Source organism: Carassius auratus, unplaced genomic scaffold (assembly GCF_003368295.1).
Source record: "Carassius auratus strain Wakin unplaced genomic scaffold, ASM336829v1 scaf_tig00002576, whole genome shotgun sequence".
Lineage (NCBI taxonomy): Eukaryota > Metazoa > Chordata > Actinopteri > Cypriniformes > Cyprinidae > Carassius > Carassius auratus.
Genome location: NW_020523459.1, coordinates 526,132 through 547,080, shown reverse-complemented (window position 1 = coordinate 547,080; position 20,949 = coordinate 526,132). Strand labels below are relative to the sequence as shown.

Genomic DNA, 20,949 nt, shown 5'->3' with positions numbered 1-20,949 from the left:
GGCTTATTTAGATGTTTCTACGGTGGCCGAGAGAGGTCAATGCGCTAAAAAACCCCCACAAAAAAACAAAAAACAACTTTAAATAGATTTAAAAAAAACACACGTTCTAATTAAGGAAACATCTTCATCAATTTGACAACACAGGTGCTGTAAATTCTCACAACACAACCAAATACAGAAATGCGCTGAAAAGAAAGAAACGCACTACAAATTCTCACAACACAAACAAAAAGACACGTGCTTCCCTTAAACATTTCTGATGTGGTCTTTGCATATTTGCATTTGTGTTGTCAAATTGATGAAGATGTTTTCTTAATTTGTGGGTGTTTTTCATTTGCAGCTTGTTGAGTCCTCTCGGCCACTGTATGTTTCAGTTGCTGCACTGATGTATCAGGGGCAGTAGGACTCAATGTTTTTAGAGAATAGAGGGTCTTGATTTACTTTTCCATGTTATTGCTGCTGTATCTGGGATACATGGGGCACACGCTTGGCCCGAAGGCCGCATTCGCTCAGCTGTGCATAATGTTTGCTATTTGTTGGGGACAATTGGTTGAGTTTAAAGTTTAATCCACTCTCTTGAATGGAAGCCTGATATGTGTAGACTTGATGTGTTTTAAATGGGTGCAGAAACACATTGTTTCTCTGGCATTACATTTGCCTAGCAGCGCTGGCTCAATATGTAAAAAAAAAAAAAGACCAGGGGGTGGAAGCTGTGCTGGGATTCAGATGCGAGAGTGGGAGAGATGAAGAAAAGGACCGTTTATGTATGAAAGATTGAACACATTTCTAAGAATAATCATTGCATATCTTCAGGTGTCTCCATGATGTGTTTCTTTGATCATTTCCTGTTGATGGATGATCTAATAATCGTCCTTGAGTAGGTTTTTGAGATTTGTTGGTTGGACATTTTCACTTCCTAAAGAAACACACGATGATTTTAGTACTAGTTCAACAAAATAAATTCTAAAATAATTATTAATGTAGCCATTAAGGAACCAGAATTTTTTTTATTCTTCACTATTTACATCACTAGTCATAAGGAACATGTTTATTTCTTTTCCAGCTTCAGGCTTTAGATAATATGTGTGCTACTTAGGAGCCCTGATTTCTCGGTGTTTAACCCCAGTTACATAAATTGAGCACCTGATGGAAAGCGGTGAGAAAATGTAGGTCATTCATCAGGGCTGAAGGCTTCAGCGATACAGAGAAATCACTGCAGCAGGTGAACATCTCCTTAGATGGTGAGAAAGTGCTGTCTAAAAACTCACCAGCAGCACAGGGATCATGACATGCTCACAGAGCTGTGAAATAGAGTCAGGGAACACGGAGGAAATGTCTAGCACTGACAAGAAGAGCACCTTGTATCCAGAAAGGCCTTCTCTGAGGGTTTGTTGAAGGTCTGTTAAACAGATGATGCTTAGCTATCTGCTATGGCAGAGAGGGGAAGCTGTCAGAGGAAGTGCATGTCTCTAATGAAAGGTTTGCATGTTTTAATAGGATTATGCTACATGATGCACTGAAGTCCTGCTGTTAGAGAGCCCCCTGGTGGACAGCTTGACAGAAGACTTTTGCTTGGTTTGTAATGTGATCATTTTGCATCTTTCTTGGTCTTGCCAATGTCCTCCTGTGCTGTGTTTATTGTGTTGATGATCCCACAGTTCTGAATAGTATTCTTTTCTATATTTCTATCATGCATTCATGTAGTCCTTTTTGCTGTGAACAGATGGAGAACCTCACAGCAAACTGAGCTAAAGATATTTTCATTTGTTTATGACTCACAGGGCGTGTGTGTGAGCAGGTGTGTGTCTGTTTGTTTGAAACCTTAATGCTGGTTACAGAAGAGTCTTCTGATTATGCATGGATTTTAAACAACATTTAGCATTAGCTAGGCCTTAAGTATGCACAGGTGCAAAGTGTGTGTTAGTTGTACAAGGACAGCTTGCAATTTTAGCAATACATGTAATTTAAATATAATATAGTACAGAATTATGCATGATACTTATCCTGCCAATGAGATGGAAAAAAGTCAATATTTTATTTACAGTTAAGTGCTTTATTCATTCAAAAGTTGGTAAGACTTTTCAAATGTTTTTGAAATGTTAATGTTTAAGTGTCTTATGCTCACCAAGGCTGCATTTATTTTATATATATATATATATATATATATATATATATATATATATAATTTTTTTTGATTATTTAATGTGTTTAATTAGAAGTTTTATACTGGTGTGAGAATGCATTACCCAGCCGATGTGTGCTATCTGCTCATGTGATATCTGTAGGACATCCCTTTTTTCTTTCTTTCATAGTTTGCTTAAGTTTATTGATTTACTCATTCATTGTAAAATGTTTCATATATAAAGCTAGTCTTACTTCAGTAATCATGTCTGTGTGTGTCTCTCAGAAAGCGTACTGTGGCCACTGCAGCGAGAGGATATGGGGACTGGGGCGTCAGGGCTACAAGTGTATCAACTGCAAGCTACTGGTCCATAAACGCTGTCACAAGCTCGTCCCACTGACCTGTCAAAGGCATATGGTGAGTCTTTCAGTCAGCTCTAAAAAGATTCATTTTCTGTCTGATGGGACTGAGAGTCTTAATTCAGTCAGGAAAACATGCAAAAACTGAAAAGTGAATTATTTATATATATATATATATATATATATATATATATATATATATATATATATATATATATATATATATATATATATATATATATATATATATAAAGCATAATTTATTTTGTATTTGCCATTTCTTTCAGATAAACACACCCACTGCTATTAAAAACCTCATTGGAGTTGTAATATTTTTTGTTGTTGTTGTTTTTGTAGCTGTTGTAATCCTCTTCTCACTTCTCAAGAGTGTTGTTGGAGTTTCTAAGTGTTTCAAAGATCGACGTTGTGGAATTTGTCAGATGATAACACGGTCTTGTCAGTACTGAACTGAACTGATTCCAAACCTACACACAATGTTGAAACCACAGACTGAAAACTGTCACATAGAACACTACCTTCTGCTAGAAACTGTTTCTCTAGTAGGTTCATATGTCAGAAATTCAATCTGAAACTCAGCAGTGCACTTCTGGTTTATTTAAATGACAGAAGACATCAGACCTCAGATTTCCTACGTCAGGTTTTCTTCTAATAGATTCCAAAGCTGTTGAGCTTTATTCACTCATTATCCAGTCATTCGCCTGACTACCTCCTTTCATTGTTTCATCTCACTTTCTCACAAGTGTTTGTCTTCATTTTGTAGTTACACATTTGTGGTCTTGACTAAGAATACTTCGATATTACTGAGTCCCATGTCTTCAGAGAGGCACACATTATACACATTAAATAAAAGTTTAGTATTATGATATTAAAAGTAAAATATTGTTGAATAAAAAAATCATTTAAATAAATAATAAGAAAATATAAAATACAGTTTTTTTGTGTGGTGCTTGAGGAGATTGCCCAGAAAAGCGCTATATAAATGTAAAGAATTATTATTAATAATTCTTATTGTTAAATTAATATATTAATATTCTGTTAATAGAAATTGTAATTTTATTGTACTTAACTATATATTATATTAATTTATAACTATAATAATGATTAAATATTTTCATAATGTGTTTGTTAAAATGTATCATACTATTATTATTTTTAATAATAACTAATAATTATTATAGGTAATTATTATTATTATACATCTGTTTCTGGTCAAGAAAGTTTGAAAAGCATCATAAATATTTTAAAATAGGACATTTTGTAAGATGGTGTATTCAGTGTAAAATACTGTAGATTAGAACATTAAAACATTTTAACCATTGAGATGTAACTGGATTGTGTAAAGCAAACAGTGATATCGTTGGTTAACAAACATGTCCCCTGTGGTGTTAGTTATGTTAACAGATAAGAACAGTCATTTTAAAGGTAGAGAAAGTTATTACATTTAGATTTTTGAAAATTGATCCTGCACAATGGACCTTTATTAAGAAAGTAAATCGGGTCAGTTTTGATATCATGTTTGGATAAGTGAAAATTTCATTTAGGGCCCCCGAAGAGGAGAAGGGAAAAAACCATTGAAAAATAGCCTGCCTGTATCCATGATCTGTGTTTTTCTGCAGGATCCAGTCATGCCATCGCAGGAGCCGTTGGTAGACGATGATAAAAGTGGAGAGGAAGTGGAGCTCCCCCCTGAGGACCCTGAGGAAACAGACGCAAGTAGGTCTCCATCCTCGCTGTGTGTGTTTAAATGCTGTTTTTGTATATGTATTGGGGTCATTCTGTCCTCTGTTTGTCAGAGGGCACTGCTGACTGTGGTAGGATACTGTAGTACGTCAGGTGTGAGTAATGTCCCAGCCGAGAGAGAAAGAGAGCGAAAGACATGCTTATCCTTCTTCGACAGTGCCGTCTGTGGCGCCCCCTACTGAGATCTGATAGCATTACACGTTATACACACTGATTTGCTAAAGCGTCTTGTTCTTTGAATAGATTATTTTTAATGATCAAGTTGAACCAGTTTCAAAGTGTTTATAAATCACTCGATTGTAAGGGAAAACTAAGAACTTAGATGGTTAAACTGTGGTTGGTGACATTCCAGAACAATACACAACAAAATTTTGGATTGTATATTGTTTAAACATTTTAACTACATAAATAAAGTGTTAAATTACTTCTGGGAATATTTCTTAGTGATGCTCCAAACTAATTAATGTATTGAATGTTTTTCAATGCTATCCTCGTCTAATATACAAATAAATATATTAGCAATAATGAAATTATTAAAAATAATAATAGTATGATTGCTGGACAATCAAATACATTGTCATAATCTGCAGTAGTGCAGTTATTCACTCACAGGTTGATATATCCTATGTGACTTTACTGGTGCTTGTTTGATGTTGACTGTGTCTATGTAATCTGTTTATGTTTTTAATGTGTATGTATGCAATGTTTTTTACAGTTTTATAATAACAACCTGCCAGGGACTCCAGATGAAAATTAGTCTGTACGGCTATATCTGGCTCATTTACATTTGGACATTGTCCTTATGTTTATTAATGTGCATTGTCCCTTTTAAATAAATAAACAAACAAACAAACAAATAATAATATAAAGTAATATAATTCTATAATAATAATAATAATAGTATTACTGCTGTAAATTATAATTTCTCTGTCATGCATATAATATATATATATATATATATATATATATATATATATATATATATATATATATATATATATATATATATTTTTTTTTTTTTTTTTGTTTACTGTTGGATTAAAATGAGCCATCTAAATTGAGGAATATTTTTTTGTTAATGTTAAAATACTTTTTCTTATCCACTTCTAATATATATATATATATATATATATATATATATATATATATATATATATATATATATATATATATATATGCTATATTTAATATTATTGCTATATATTGCATAATTATTTCTAGGTGATTATCAGTTTTTTTTTTTTTTTTTGACTTAAATTGAAATAAAGCACCTAAATAAACCAGTTCACTACAATCAATTAGACAATCCAACTACTGTTACACGTGACAGGAAATAATTTTTTCAGTGTTAAAATACTTTCTCCTATGCTCTCTCCTAATATGTAGATAATACATATTATTAATAATAATAAAAAACTCTCTTTCTCTGTCTCTCAGTTCCAGTCCCTTTTTTAGCACACAACCGGAAAGTAGAGAAAGCTGAAGATGACGCAGAGGTAAGATGCAGATCATAACAGGTATATAACGTTTACGGGCGTCTCATTCAATAATAATAGAGTACAAATGCTCTCATTCACATTCTTCATTTCCATATAGTTTGTACTGAAAGTCAGGAACACATCTTTTTGAGTGTGTTTGATAGAAATTGTGTAATAGTTATATAATATTGTGTAATATTTTTCCACTGTGTGCACACAGGACCTGAAGGCAGTGGTGGATGGTATCGAGGGGATTCAGATCTCTCAGGGTCTCGGCCTGGGGGACTTTGACCTGATCCGGGTGATTGGGAGGGGCAGTTACGCCAAGGTGCTGCTGGTCCGACTCAAGAAGAACGAACAGATTTACGCCATGAAGGTGGTGAAGAAAGAGCTGGTCCATGATGATGAGGTAACAGACTGTTGTCATGGTGATGATACCTGAGGGTGGGGCTGCTTCAGTATCATCACAATTATGCTTCATAGGTTTAACTGAATCCTGTCTAGGCAATTTTTTCTTTTTGTCGAATTGCAAAAAGGAGATTACATTTTTTTTCCATTTTTTTGTTTGTGTGGCCTGTGTTGCACCTCACACTGATCTGTGAAAATACAGAAAGTGCACTATAGTCACCTGTAGATGGTGCTGTGGGATTGTGCTCCGTTTAAACGGCCAAGTCCTCCCACCATCACTAGCTTTCAGTTCATCTTCAGGAGTTTCACAAGCTCATTCATACTAAAGATTAAGACACTGGTCAATGTTTAGAAAACTGTTATAATACCTGTGCATTACATATTTTCTAATTTCTCTTGTGTCCCCATAACATTTTTAGGAGCCAGATGAACCTTATGATCATTTGTATTAATGTTATCCTGAGCATGGGATCAAAGAAAAACAACAACCATCAGGAAAAGAAAAACAGCTACAGATAATAGTAGAAATAAATGTATACTTTTCATTTTGGAATAATAGATCATTGAAAGATGGAGTTTAAAGCAGAGTGCACAACTAGTTTTCAGGGAGCCTTTTTAAAAATCGTCATAAGAGATAAATTACTCACTTTATTTTAAAAACCATCCACATTCAAACAGTCAGAGAAAAGATATGTCTTTTTTGTATATTTAGGTTGTTGCTAATTAATTTCACCTGGAAAAAAAACCCTGAAAGAACTAAACGTTTTATATTGTTGTAATATTTTACAAACTTTATATTTATCAAAGAATCCTGAAATCCTTTGTGGATACTGTGCTATGATATACACCATAACTATTGGTCAAAAAAAGTTTTATTTATTTATTTTAAATAGGATTATAATAAGCAATTATGCACCTCATATGCATCGAGAGAGAGATTCGAGCATGAATAATCTGCAGACTATTAAAGTGGATAAAAATTAAAATGTTGGAAAACTAAAAAATGCTGACTAGTCACAGCACCTAAAATTTACATCATCCGTTTATAGATTCATATTAATTTTAGCTTTAAATCCTGATGATGATAAAAAAAATGCCCATGTTATTTGACTACTAAAGTCAGGTTTATTCTAAAATAAAAATAACCATAAAAACACTTTAGTTTTTTTTTTAAGGAAAAGAAACTTTAAATTAAACAAAATAACATATAAAAGAAATGTAATTTTATTTCAATTAATTATTTATTTAGTTTAACTTGATGCACTAAAATAACTACAACTAAAATGACATTAAAAATAAAAATATATAAACATTTTAAAATAAATAAAAAATACAAAAACTTTTAAATGAGTAAACTGGATAGTATAAAAGTAAAAATGTATTATAATTAATAATAGTATCTCAACAATAGTAAAATGAAACATTCTGTTTTATTACAAATACTAGAAACATACTAATTTAGAAGTTACAGGTCAGCAGGTTACTGTTTTTAGACAAATCGTTCAGATATTCTATTTGGGGGGAGGGCAACTAGGAAAGAAAAAAAACAGAGAAAAATGAAAGAAAAAAGAAAATTATATACATACATACATGCATACATACCCGTATTTTCCGGACTATAAATCGCACTTTTTTTCATAGTTTGGCTGGTCCTGCGACTTATAGTCAGGTGCGACTTATTTATCAAAATTAATTTGACATGAACCGAGAGAAATGAACTAAGAGACATGAACCAGTAGAAAACATTACCATCTCCAGTTGCGATAGGGTGCTCTATGCTGCTCAGTGCTCCTGTAGTCTACACTGAAGACATAGAGCGCCCTCTCGCGGCTGGAGATGGTAATGTTTTCTCTTGCTTCTAAATAAATGCAACTTATAGTCCAGTGTGACTTATATATGTTTTTTTCCTTGTCATGACGTATTTTTGGACTGATGGGACTTATACTCAGGTGTATATCATCCTATTCTCTTCATGTCCTTATGCTGAGACTGCTTGTCTGTAATGTGCTTTCCAGGAAATTAAATTGCTCTAAATTTGGAAATCAGGCTTTGTGTGTGTGGGCCAGGTTTTGCAAGCATCATGGAGTTGAATGTCTCATGAGGAAAACAGCTCAGTAAACATGCTAATTAATATCTAAAAATCTATAAAGGTTTCTGTAAGTGTCAAGTTTAAGGTCAGGCGACAGCAAACATCATTAGCTGGGTTTAAAAACAATATTCGCCGAAGAAAAGCTTCCAGACATGACAGAAAAACAAATGTGTTTGTTTGGGCTCAGATCTCTCATTTCACCCTTAGCCTCTAAAAAGATGTTCACTGTCATTTTTCAGCATGTAGGGGTTGTTGGGTAACAGACGTTCTCTAGAATTCTTTGATCTGATTATAAGAGTTGCTTAATGTTAAAGTGTTGAAAGAACAAAAAAGTACTTGACTTTATCAACACATCTCCGGGCCGTGTCTTCACACCCAGAGACATTCTCAATACAGATGTTTTGTAACATCCTGTCTGGACGGTTTTGTGAAATTATAGAGTCAGCTTGCTTCTGACAAATAAAAAATGGGTGTTGGGTGTTTATTTGAAAGATACCGTACATTCTATACATTTATTGACTGATCTTGTGATTCATTTACATGTCTGTTTCTCTTTTTCCTGTTTCTTTCTGCACTGTTCATGAAGAAGAGAAAGGTGCTTTTCTTATTTAAAAAAAAAAATTCTGAGATTTGACTCCTTAAAGTGACAGCATGCAATAGTGCCAAGTGTTTTCCACTGTTAAATGATCAATAGATCAGGGTTTTCTCAGAAAACACAGGCTTGTTTTTTTCTTTGTCCTACAGTAGTCCCCCAGTAGAGGCGATGAACATCATTTCCTCTCCTCTAGTTCTTAGAAAGCAGTGAAACATCTTGCTGTCATGATCCTTTGCAGTTCTTTATTCATAAGTCAAACATGTCTCTCTCTGTCTTTTTTACTGTAGGATATTGACTGGGTCCAGACAGAAAAACACGTGTTTGAACAAGCATCAACCAATCCATTCTTGGTGGGACTTCACTCTTGCTTCCAGACAGAGAGCCGGTGAGAGGAGAATGTATTTGATTTTGCAAACCACCCTTCTGTTGTACAGTCAAGATAAGAAACCTCAGACACAAGAAAACAACCATAGAAGTCTGATTTAGCTGAAACTCTAGCTCTTCATATGCACAATATCACTATTTTCTGCTGTTTTTCTTAACCAAAGATGTTATCAGTTCTTAAAGGGACAGTTCACCCAAAAATGAAAATTACCCTATGGTGCTATCTGGCACTCAAGCCATCCTAGGTGTATATGACTTTCCAATTTCAGATTAATACAATCGGAGTTATATAAAAAAATGTCCTGGCTCTTCCAAGCTTTATTACGGCAGTTAATGCAGGGGTGGCGGGGGTTGGGCAGATTTTGCGCCGAAATAAAGTGAACTATCAATTTAACATTAGTGATGAATAGCTTGCAACATGCAACTAGTTGTATAACTACTGGAAATTTAAGAGAGCCACTTTGAGTTATGGAACAGGATTTTCAATATCTTTCATGAATTAATGAAATCTGATCGAATTTAATGAATGTCTCCTGCTCTACGTTCAGGCTGTTTCTAGTGATCGAGTATGTGAATGGAGGAGATCTCATGTTCCATATGCAGAGGCAGCGGAAGCTTCCGGAAGAACATGCCAGGTATTTGATTATTTGTTTGTTATTTTTAATATAGTGGGTTGTTTAGATTAGACATCATTTTTTTGTGAGCTAGGTTGGATTACTGCGTAACCAATAGATGGATTAAATGTGTGAAAAAAAGAGAAAAGGAACAAAGAGAAGTTGTTTTTTGGTCAAAATTGATTCGACAATACAGTAGTATATTTAATATATTTAACATGTATTTTATTCCAGTGAATTCCATTTATTTTATTATTATCAGTGTTGAAAATATTTATGTTAAATATAACATAAATATAACATAAATTGTTCACTGCCACTTTTTTGAATTACTACATCCTTCCTGAATAAAAGTATACATTTCTTTCAATTAAGGTAGTGTATAGTGAAGTGAAGTGATGTGTGGGCAAATACGCCCATACTCGAAATTTGTGCTCTGCATTTAACCCATCCAAGTGCACACACACAGCAGTGAACACACACCATGAACACACACCCGGAGCAGTGGTTAGCCATATTGCTGCGCTGCCTACCGACAATTCCTTCCAGACCTGAGACTTGAACAAACAACCTTCAGGTTACTAGTCCGACTCTCTAACCATTAGGCCATGACTGCCATTTATTTAATTTGTTTTCATGTGCTTCATATAATTCTGTTTACTTGAATTTCTAATATATTTTCTTAAGCCTTATTTAAAGCTAATGGCATTTGCTCTGCCAGCATCGCAGATATCAGTCTTCAAAAAACACGACTCATCTGTGTAGTTTTATTAACTTGAAATTGTCCATCGTAATGTTTAAATCAAACCCAGGCCTTTGGTTTGAATGCAGTTTCTATTAGGCTATAAAAATGTGTCGATGAGGCAGACTGGTCTGTTAGATGTTGAATCCTGTTACAATGACTGATCATAGCACTGCTGTAATGCCCCTTTCACACGTCTGATAAACTGAGATCAAACAAGGTCTAATTAGGTGAGTCAAGCACACTCCGACAAGCCCTATCAATATGCGTCCTGCACACCACACATATGCAAATGCACATGCTAATTATGGGTAATGTGCCTAAATATTCATGAGTTGCTCCAAAAGGTCTCATGAGCCCTTGCTGCGCACCGACATCAGGTGAACACTGCCAGACGTGAAACCTGATCGGAAATGTCATAGCTCATTTTTCCTACTTTGAACACCTTCTTTCTTTTCATCTTTGTTTTTTCTAACTTTAGACAGGCAAGCGCTGACAGTTAGTGGCACAGTACCTGCTTTTCAGCTTTTCAGCATATTGACAATTGCTTGGTTTCCTTGTTTGTTGCACTGTGCCATTGTGAAATATCATTGGTGGACACACTTAATTTACTGGGTGTTATTGGGTTTGTCACGCCATTCCACTGTTTTTGCTAATGCACAATGCCAAATTGAAACAAATTGCTTGTAACTAGACACGTCACATCGCTATTGGTTAGGCAGGTTATTATAGAGTAACTGTTATACAGTTAAATGCTTGATTCTGATTGGTCGATGCATGGTTTCAGGTGTCTTGAGATAAACTACAGTTTTGTTTATTTTTTATTCTGCAAGCGTATACACTATTAAACTGATAAAAGGTGACATTAAAGACATTAATAATGTTATAAAAAGTTTTCAGATATTCTGTTTAGCAAAAAATCTTGAAAAAAAAACTAACTGAGTAATTTTCACAAAAACAAAGCAGCACAACTGTTTGTAAAATTAAGCATTTCTTGAGCACCAATTCAGCAAATTAGAATGATTTCTGAAAGATCATGTGACACTGAAGACTGAAGTAATGGCTTGCTATCAATTCAGCTTTGACATCACAAGAATAAACTGAAATATATTACAATATTAAAAAGTTGTTTCACAATATTACAGTGTGAATATTATATGTGTTTTTTTAATCATATAAATAGAGGCCTGTGGTGTTATATTTCATATGTATTCCTGTTTCTTGCAGATTTTATGCTGCTGAAATTTGCATCGCTCTTAATTTTCTGCATGAGAAGGGAATTATTTACCGGGATTTAAAACTGGACAATGTACTATTGGACCAGGATGGCCATATCAAAATTACAGACTATGGCATGTGCAAGGTAAAACCTAATTGCTAATCACTAAGTGCATAACTATGTTATAAAAATAGTGATAGAAGTTAATATCTCTGAATATGTAAAAACATACTGTAAACGGTAGTTTTTTATTTGTTTCAGGAGGGAATCAGACCAGGTGACACCACCAGCACATTCTGTGGGACACCCAACTACATCGCCCCAGAGATCCTGAGGGGAGAGGATTACGGTGAGTGTGACTGCATGAATCCATTCATGTACTTGCTATCAGTACTGCATAATCCTGAGTAACACAGAGCCCACTGTTTAATAGAATTATCTTTTAGTAACTAAAGTAAAAACAAGTTATTTAAAATTATTTAAAACTATTAATTAAAAATTAAATGTATTTTATTGTGTTTTTTTAAGAACTGTCGAGTGGATCACACTGATACAGATTGGACTCACTATTTTTTCTGCATCTTTTGCTCTCTCTCTCTCTCTCTCTCGCTCAGGCTTCAGTGTAGACTGGTGGGCCCTGGGCGTGCTTATGTTTGAAATGATGGCAGGCCGATCTCCTTTCGACATCATCACTGACAATCCTGATATGAACACAGAGGAATATCTCTTCCAGGGTGAGTTCCTGTGAATTCAACTTAAACTATGTATTATGTATTAAGTTCCTAATGAAGTTACTGTCCACTTAAGGGTTATACTCAGTTGCCAAAGCCAATTTTGACTTGCTATTGCCACTTGTCCGGTGTTTATTTTTAACCTACTCAAAGTTTTTATTGTGATGCAGTCCTGGCTGCTTTATATTAATATCTTCATCTTTTTCTACTGTGTCAGCTTCAACTTTTAGATTATAGTATGTTTAATTGTGGTTGGTGGTTATTATTCTGGTCAATTTTACCTTGTGATGGCATACCATATCACTTATCAAAAGCTTTATGTTTACGAAATTATGTACTTGGCACAATTTTATTACCAGTGTATTTTGATTTCTATCGTTTAATTTAAAATCTTTTTTCATCTCTTGACAAAATTCTGTCAAGAATTCTCGCAATATACAAGCCTAATATTTTCCACCCCTTCTCTTACATGTCTTTCTTAAATACTCTTCACAAATGAAAACTTTTCAGCTTTACCTCTTATTTGTTGGCTCAAGGTTAAAAAACACGAATGCAATTTGTTATCCATTTTTCTGTGCAGTCATGCAAGTTTGATTTCATTCTATGACTGAACTGAAAAACTGAATATATTGAACATGATTTCATTAGAATAATGTTTATCTCTGTATATTTAATGAAAACTGACAGATGATTTTAAATAATTAGGACATGCTTGCATTATAATTATTTAAAATGAATGAAACGTTTCCTTAAAATTAAATTTATTCATTATTCACTTGACTATTCGTGGTTTTAAAGCAGTGACATTATCGCTTAGATATGTGCTCTTATTTGAGGTACAGTGGGTTAATATGATCTGTTGTGGCTGTATCACTCTTGATATGGTGTATGAAATTTGATTTTATGATCTAGACTGGTTATGGTCCCCAGTTACTTTTATTACTTTTCACACACGTTTCTTATACCAAAACATGACAGGTACACAATCATTCAAAAGTTTGGGGAAAGAAGTCCCTTTTGTTTTCCCAGGATGCTTTTATTTGATCAAAAGTACAGTAAACGCTACTGTATATTTGTGGAGTATATATATATATATATGTGTGTGTATTTAAGGTTGTGAGCCCTTCTTGGCATTTGTGTCATTCCTTTATGAGACATTCTTTCATCCCCTCTTTCCTCACCACCCATCCCTCTCCAGAGCAGAGACTGTGTGGTCATCTGCTTCTCTGTCTGTTCTGTGGTGCTCCAGCCGAGAGGCCAGCGTGCTCCTGGATCACTCTCATTCATACAGACACACATGACATGAACCTGGATCTCTCTCTTTAACCGGAACTCCGTTCCCCCCATCCAAACCTCAGTTCGTCCATATGCTGCAGTGCCATTCCGGTCCAACCTCCCCCCGGCCCTACATGGCCTCCCCCTGCCGGCGCTCCGCCGCCCACCCAGGAGCAGGGCAGATGCTGCCACCGCCGAGCCAACGCTTTAGCCGCTTTCGGGCCGCCATCCAAACCGCGTCACAGCAGCAGGACAGAGCCCCAGCAAGACCTAAATCCCCTTAGCTTTTCATTGGAAAAAGAAAACGAACAGGGGGATGTGGCATTCAGAAAGGGGAAAGATAAATGCTCGTCAGCACTTCATCTTTGAGAGAGATGAAATTTAACAGGCTTTACTTCTGGACGGTTGCCCGAGATACGCAGCTGTAAAAGAAATCCAAAAATGCATGGATGAGACATATTAAAAAGACACGCTTTTTACATTTTGGGGTGTGCTTAAATCCACTTAACGCCGCAACAGAATGTTATGAATTTACAGAAATAAACGCGGAGTGGGGAGGAATCTTTTGAGTCTTTGATTGAATTCTAAAGGGTTTATTCAGGCGTCTGTAGTGTGTGGGTGTACGAGCAAGAGATTTTGTGCTTGCGGGTTAAAGTCTGTCTCTCTCTAACACCGTCGCTCAATACGACGGCCAAACTCTGCAAGAATGACTCACACACTTTTATCTTCTACCTTTCTCTTTCAGTAATTTTGGAGAAGCCGATACGGATTCCCAGGTCACTGTCTGTTAAGGCTGCGAGTGTTTTGAAAGGCTTTCTGAATAAGGTGAGAACAAAGTGGACGTGGTATGTGAACGAAGAGTGCCATACAGCTGTCATGTTTTTGCAAAACACAAGGACAGAAGAAAAAGAGGGAAAAACTCTAGGCAAAAAAGAAAACTTAGGAAACAAAGAGTTAAATAGTAAAAAAAATATTGTATAAACTAGTATTGCTGTATTTCAAGTAGGATTTAATGTAGCAACCCCAAGGTTAAGGTACTTTATGGTGCATATTAAAAGATTTCTGGAAATATATTTCAAAACAGTTCTACTATCTTGAAGGTCATGCTTCTGTTGAAGCCATACTGTAAGTCAGTTTGGTTTCTTAAAAAAAAAAAGAAAAACTTTTTTTTTACATGCAGAATTCGATAAATGACTACCCACAACCCTGAAATGAAATGCAACTATCAAATTAGTCAATGTTACCATGGAAACATTACTGTTATTTTCACAGCAGTGAGTATTTGGAGGCTAGTGGCAGGTGAAATTAATTTTCTTTGTATTTTTGTATTTTTAGTTAAAAATGTAACATTATTTTTTAAAGCAAAAATGAATTTTATATATATATATATATTATTGCCATATAATAAAATCAGTAGTTGTATATTTTGATAAGCAAACCCAGACTGATTCAATTACAACATACATAATACTTAATGAGTAGTTCATTCTTTTTCCTCTGAAACTTTGATCACTGTTGCGCTCCATTACACAAAAAAGATGGATGAGAAACAAATATGCTCTGAGGAAGGAAAAAATGTCATAATACATGCACATTGCACACTGGTTTATGAATGAGGGTCTTAACTCTACACAAATGTGCACACAGTTTGCCTCTGACTGAACAAATACATGTGCTATAATAAGGAGGGTCATCATCTTCCAGATGAAACCAATATCTTGAGGGTGTGCATGCTTCTTTGAGGGCCCGTCTGCGTGTTGTCTTGATTAAATCGGTGAATAATGAAGTGTATTCCTTTAATCGTCTAGATAAATTGCTTTTATTGAAGCTCTGGTGTTCCTCAGACTCAACAGCAGGCTGTAATCAGTGTTATCAGCCGTCTTAGCCTGATTCATTGGGATTAAATGAGCGTAGATCTGCTCAGCCAGTCGCTCTCGGACCCCTGAATCCTCGTCTAATGTCTCAGAGCACAAGAGAACATCAACAACACATGCAATAGTGAATGTGTTTTGGGTTAAGCTCCATTCTCGAGAAATAAAGAGTACATGAATTGAAGTAGTTTCAGGTTTTTGAAGTTCTCTACACCAGATCTGGCTTTTGTTAGGAGTGTTATTAATAGAGTATGTGTTCTCTTCAGGACCCCAAAGAGAGGCTGGGATGCCAAGTTCAGACCGGATTCACAGACATCAAGTCTCATACGTTCTTCAGAAGCATAGACTGGGACCAGGTAGGCAAAAATGGTTTTCTGACAAACATGGCACTTTTTAATATATGGAAACCAAGAAGGTCTATAACACAGCCCTGAACCTTGAAAACTAATATTATCTTATTATTTAAATATCAATAAAAACTTTCCATCAGATAGTTGTTGTTTTTTTTTTTTTTTTTTACAAAATAAGAATAACGATTTTTCAAATGATTTATGTATCAGCTGTAGAGCACCTATCCAAATAAATCAGTGGAATGTTTTGGTTTTCATGTCAATTCTAAGAATACAAAATGTCTTCAGAATTATCTATACATTCGAAAATCGGTTGTTAATCGAACAAATGGTCTGGCTCAAAGGAGATAATCATGTTTTGTGGCAGTTTTTCTGGCGATTAAAGTATAATATCTAATAAATGGTTCACAGAAGCAAAATAATATTTAGTTGCTTGGCTGAATCTGATACATTTAAACTTATTTCTTTTTTTTTTTCAAATGTAGGATCAGTCTTTTCATGGCAAGGCATTTTTTCTTTAAAATAAAAGTCATTTTTAAAGAGATTCAAGATTATCTGGTCTAAAGTATTGACCCAAACCCAGCTTTTAAGAGAAGTTACTCTGAACAAGAGGAGAAAATACCATTGACTATTTTAGTCAAGTTTAGCAAGGATTGTCTAAGCAGCTCTTTCAAAGTTTATGAAGTACACTTTGGGTAGAGTGAATGTAGTGTGTGGCTATTGATAGTAGGGTGTTATCCTTTGTACCAGCAGCAGAAATGAAAGAGAATATCAAATGAGATTCAGCCTTTGCTGAAGCGGCACAAGGTTTAAGGGGGGATGTTAATTGGTCTGGTATAAATGATGCACACAATGCTGAAACATGAAAATCAGTGAGTGAGCATACAATATTCAGGAGCTGCAGAAATGTGTGTGTGTGTAATGGATGTATTAGTCTGTTTAAGAGAACTTTGGATGCAGAGTAGAGAGAGACAGACACGTAGAGAGAGTGATAAAGAGAGAATGATGAAAATGGGAATAAGTTTAGTAAATGGACAGGTGGTCAGGTTGTCAGTTATAGTCTCGCACAGAATCTGCACCTTTTGAATTCTGAAGAGATGTTTGGAGATTTCCATAGAATTGAAACTCGTATCATTCATAGAAATATTATGTTATTTAAAAATTAAGGTAAAATTTTAATTTAGTAATTATTTAATATAGGCAGAATTTATTTAATGTGTGTGTGTGTGTGTGTGTGTGTGTGTGTGTGTATATATATATATATATATATATATATATATATATATATATATATATATATATATATATATATATATATATATATTTATTTAAAAATAATTTGTTTATTTATTTTCTCATCAACATGATGTTAAAATTGCTTCATTTTCTTAATGCATGTGCATGTTATTCAAAAAAAAAAAATTCTCAGAAATGTCAGGTTACAGAAGTACAATGGGAACACTGTTTCATGTTGATTTTCAGGTTGTTGAGGATGTAAAATAGGGGATTTGGGGATTTTAACTTCCTAAACAAGACTTGGACCCTTGAATATGCATCAACAGTGGTTTCAAGTAGTTCAGATGCCACAAAAGTTGATCAAACAAAAACACTTATCACTTTATTATAGATTATAGTTTATTTTTAGATTATATATCAGATGTTTCACAAAATCTTTCGTTTTTGTTTAAAAAAACCTATAACAATTGGCCTGAAATGGAAATGAACCATATCTATTTTCTAAATGCAGATTATTGACGAATGATTCAACGATTCATACATATACTGTATATAACGTGAAAGAAAATTTCTGACATACTATACAATATGCAAGAAAAGTTATGTCCCAAAAAAATTTTTGATTTTGAAAACAGCATGCAGATTCAAAACTGCAGAGACAGCAAATTAGCTCTTTTTTCATGATGTCATCTCATACTTGCCTCTGAGGCTCTATAATTTTACTGTACATCTTCACATAACTAAGCCAGGCGCTGTGCTGTGATCTGTCACGTTTAATTAGCTGTAATTGCAGTTAGCTTTGGTTTGTTGTGTCCACTGTGTATTTCCTGATGTGCATTCAGAAGGTCAGCATGGTGTAAAGGAAATTAAATGCTCAAGAGTTCTGTCACTAATGCACTATGCTTCAGTTGCTGGGATTTTCCGCCACTTTACTAGCTCAGTGGATGAGTTTGGACACACAGACTTTCTCTCTCTCTCACACACATACACACGTAGCGTTGTATATGTTGAATCAACCCCCTGAGCGCTTCTAATGAATGGCGTTGTGCTACACTTGTTGGTAATAGCTCATGAATGAATGAAGACATTGATTTGATGCTCAACTGAAATCACGTCTAAACTATTACTGCGTCTACCCTGCTATGTTTCAAGTAGATATTTTCACTGCAGGTCTTCTGTAAGAGTTTCTTTGCAGCATTTTATTTCTTTCAGCTTGATCTTTTCAGTATAAGCTATAATTGCATTTCAAAAATATTTATTACGATGATTGATTGTAAAAGTGTGTCTGGCACCTGCCTGTGATGAGTGAACATTTGTCTTTCAGCTTTACCAGATGTCGAAGGAGTTTCTTTAACACAGCAATACACATATACGGGTGTTTCTTTTACTATACTTTAAAAACAAACAAACAAACAAAACACACATGCAGTTTGTCCACTTGCAATGTTCTGCAGTGGATGCATGTATATCACAGGAAAATTAATGTCAGTTTTCAAGTTTGTTTTATTTGTAAAGCACATTTAAAAACAGCAAGCATGGCTGACCGAAGTGCTGAATAAACAAAGACATAGAACACATGGCAACCCACAGATTCATATCATAAACTCACAATAAATTAAAAGCCAAAGAAGAGAAATAGGTTTTAAGAGATAATTTAAAAACATTTAAAGAATGTGGCGATCTGATATAGGCTGGAAGGCTGTTCCACAGCTTAGGGCCAGCAACCGCAAAGGCTCTAATCCCCCGTATGTTTTAACCGTGATCTGGGGACAGAGGGAGTGTTTGATCACCAGACCTCAGATTTCATGTAGGATTGTATGGATAAATTTGATCAGATAGATTACTTATAGATTTAAAAACATAGAGAAGAATTTTGAACTCAATTCTAAGATGCACAGGTAACCAATGCAACAATATCAAAATTGGAATAACATGATCAAATTTACGTTGTCTTTTGAGGAATTTAGCAGCGGCATTTTGTACGAATTGGAGACGAGCGATGGAGGATTTTGAAATGCCAAGATAAAGAGAGTTGCAGTAGTCCAAGCGCGATGTAATGAGCCGAATGGAGAGCTATCTCTAAAGTTTTAACAGAGAGAAAATATAAAATTTTGGAGAGAAGGTGTGGCTGAAAATAAAACAAACAGGAACTAATAACCACATTATTTGTTTATCAAATTTGAGACTCTGATCCCAGAAAACACCTAGGTTCTTAATACATTTTCAGAGAACCACGTTTTCACTTCATCCGGTCATTCAAATGAGATTCCAGAGCAGCACGTTTATTTTGTTTCAAAGGTTTATACATTTGGGTATCATCTGCATAGCAGTGAAATGATACTCCATGCTTTCTGAAAATAGAGAAGGAAGCAAATACAAGGAAAAAATTATGGGTGCGAGAATAGAACCCTGCGGCACTCCACAGTAAAGTTTAGCAGCCAATGAAGAAAAATTACCTAATCTGACAATGACAACTTCTATTTGTTAAATATGATTAGAACCAGCTAAGAACAGTTCCTTGGATGCCCACAAAGTATTCTAGTCGAGATAAAATAATTTTATGATCAACTGTATCAAAAGCTGAGGTTAAGTCTTACAGAATTAGGATAACAGAGTCACCAGAGTCAGTCGCCAACAAAGTGTCATTAAGGACCTGTAATAAAGCAGACTTTGTGCTATGCAGAGGCTTAAAATCAGACTGAAAATATTCAAAAATATGATTTGCACTAAGGAAAGACTGTAGCTGAATAAACACCGTTTTCTCCAGTGCTTTAGTAATAAATGGAAGATTTGAGATAATTATTTAAATTATTAGAATCAAGAGAAGGTTTCTTAAGAAGAGGTGTAACAATAGCTTCTTTGAGGCTATCAGGTATAGTTCCTGAAACTAAACATTCAGATTTAGTTTCAGATTCAGAATTATTCAGAAAAGACACCAAACTAGGCCCAACTGAGTCAAAAATTTGTTTTAAAATAAGTGGAAGTGGATATCACTATTTTATTTTAATAACATAGCTAATTAATTTGTCTTGCTAAGGATAATAATAGCTAACAAAACTTGAGTAGAACTATTAATGCTATTGAATATAGAATATAGAATATATATATTTTTATGATTTTCATATTTTAAGATTAAAAGATTGTTAATAAATCATATACAAATAATTTTATATTTATTATAAATTTCAAACTATTTTTATATACAACTATATATATATATATATATATATATACACACACAAAAAAGGTATTTAAGCTACTTTTCAAAGGATAATGGAAAGTTTCCAATGTGGAAATAAGAAGAACATAAAAAAGCCATAGATTTAAGATTAGTGCAGTGAGAGAAACTTTAGTGCTCCTTTAGGGACTGAGATTTAGACAAGTGAGAGACAGAGGGGGTGAAAGAGTGGGAGAGCGACGCTGATTTTGACAGTGCAAGGCAGATTGCAAAAGATAGAGTGAGAACGGCTTGAATGAGGAGCGGAAAATGATTTTAGACAGTGAAAGACAAAGTGGGAGAGAGTGAGAAAAGGAGAGATAAATGAATGAGAAGAGTAAGGTGCACTGAGATGGTGAGAGACAAAGTGATAGAGAGCGAGCTGAATGAGAAAGCAGGAGGTAAACTGAGCGAGTGGGAGAGAGACAGAATGGTGCGGCTGGTGTAAAAGCTTTACTCTGCTCAGACAGATCCTCTTCCCACCGTCTGCAGTGTGGG

General features: G+C 34.7%; 1 protein-coding gene across 6 annotated transcripts in view; it reads left to right on the top strand.

The window, feature by feature from the left end:
• Window positions 1-20,949, top strand: part of LOC113069862 (protein kinase C zeta type-like) — a 91,773-nt gene that overhangs the window by 54,919 nt on the left and 15,905 nt on the right. For all 6 annotated transcript variants that reach the window (XM_026242936.1, XM_026242937.1, XM_026242942.1 and 3 more), the window contains 11 exons: window positions 2,408-2,539; window positions 4,119-4,215; window positions 5,680-5,738; window positions 5,941-6,129; window positions 9,100-9,197; window positions 9,745-9,831; window positions 11,780-11,915; window positions 12,033-12,120; window positions 12,386-12,505; window positions 14,523-14,602; window positions 15,915-16,004. In XM_026242936.1, coding sequence (XP_026098721.1) covers window positions 2,408-2,539; window positions 4,119-4,215; window positions 5,680-5,738; window positions 5,941-6,129; window positions 9,100-9,197; window positions 9,745-9,831; window positions 11,780-11,915; window positions 12,033-12,120; window positions 12,386-12,505; window positions 14,523-14,602; window positions 15,915-16,004 — 1,176 coding nt within the window. The remainder of the gene's footprint in view (window positions 1-2,407; window positions 2,540-4,118; window positions 4,216-5,679; window positions 5,739-5,940; window positions 6,130-9,099; window positions 9,198-9,744; window positions 9,832-11,779; window positions 11,916-12,032; window positions 12,121-12,385; window positions 12,506-14,522; window positions 14,603-15,914; window positions 16,005-20,949) is intronic.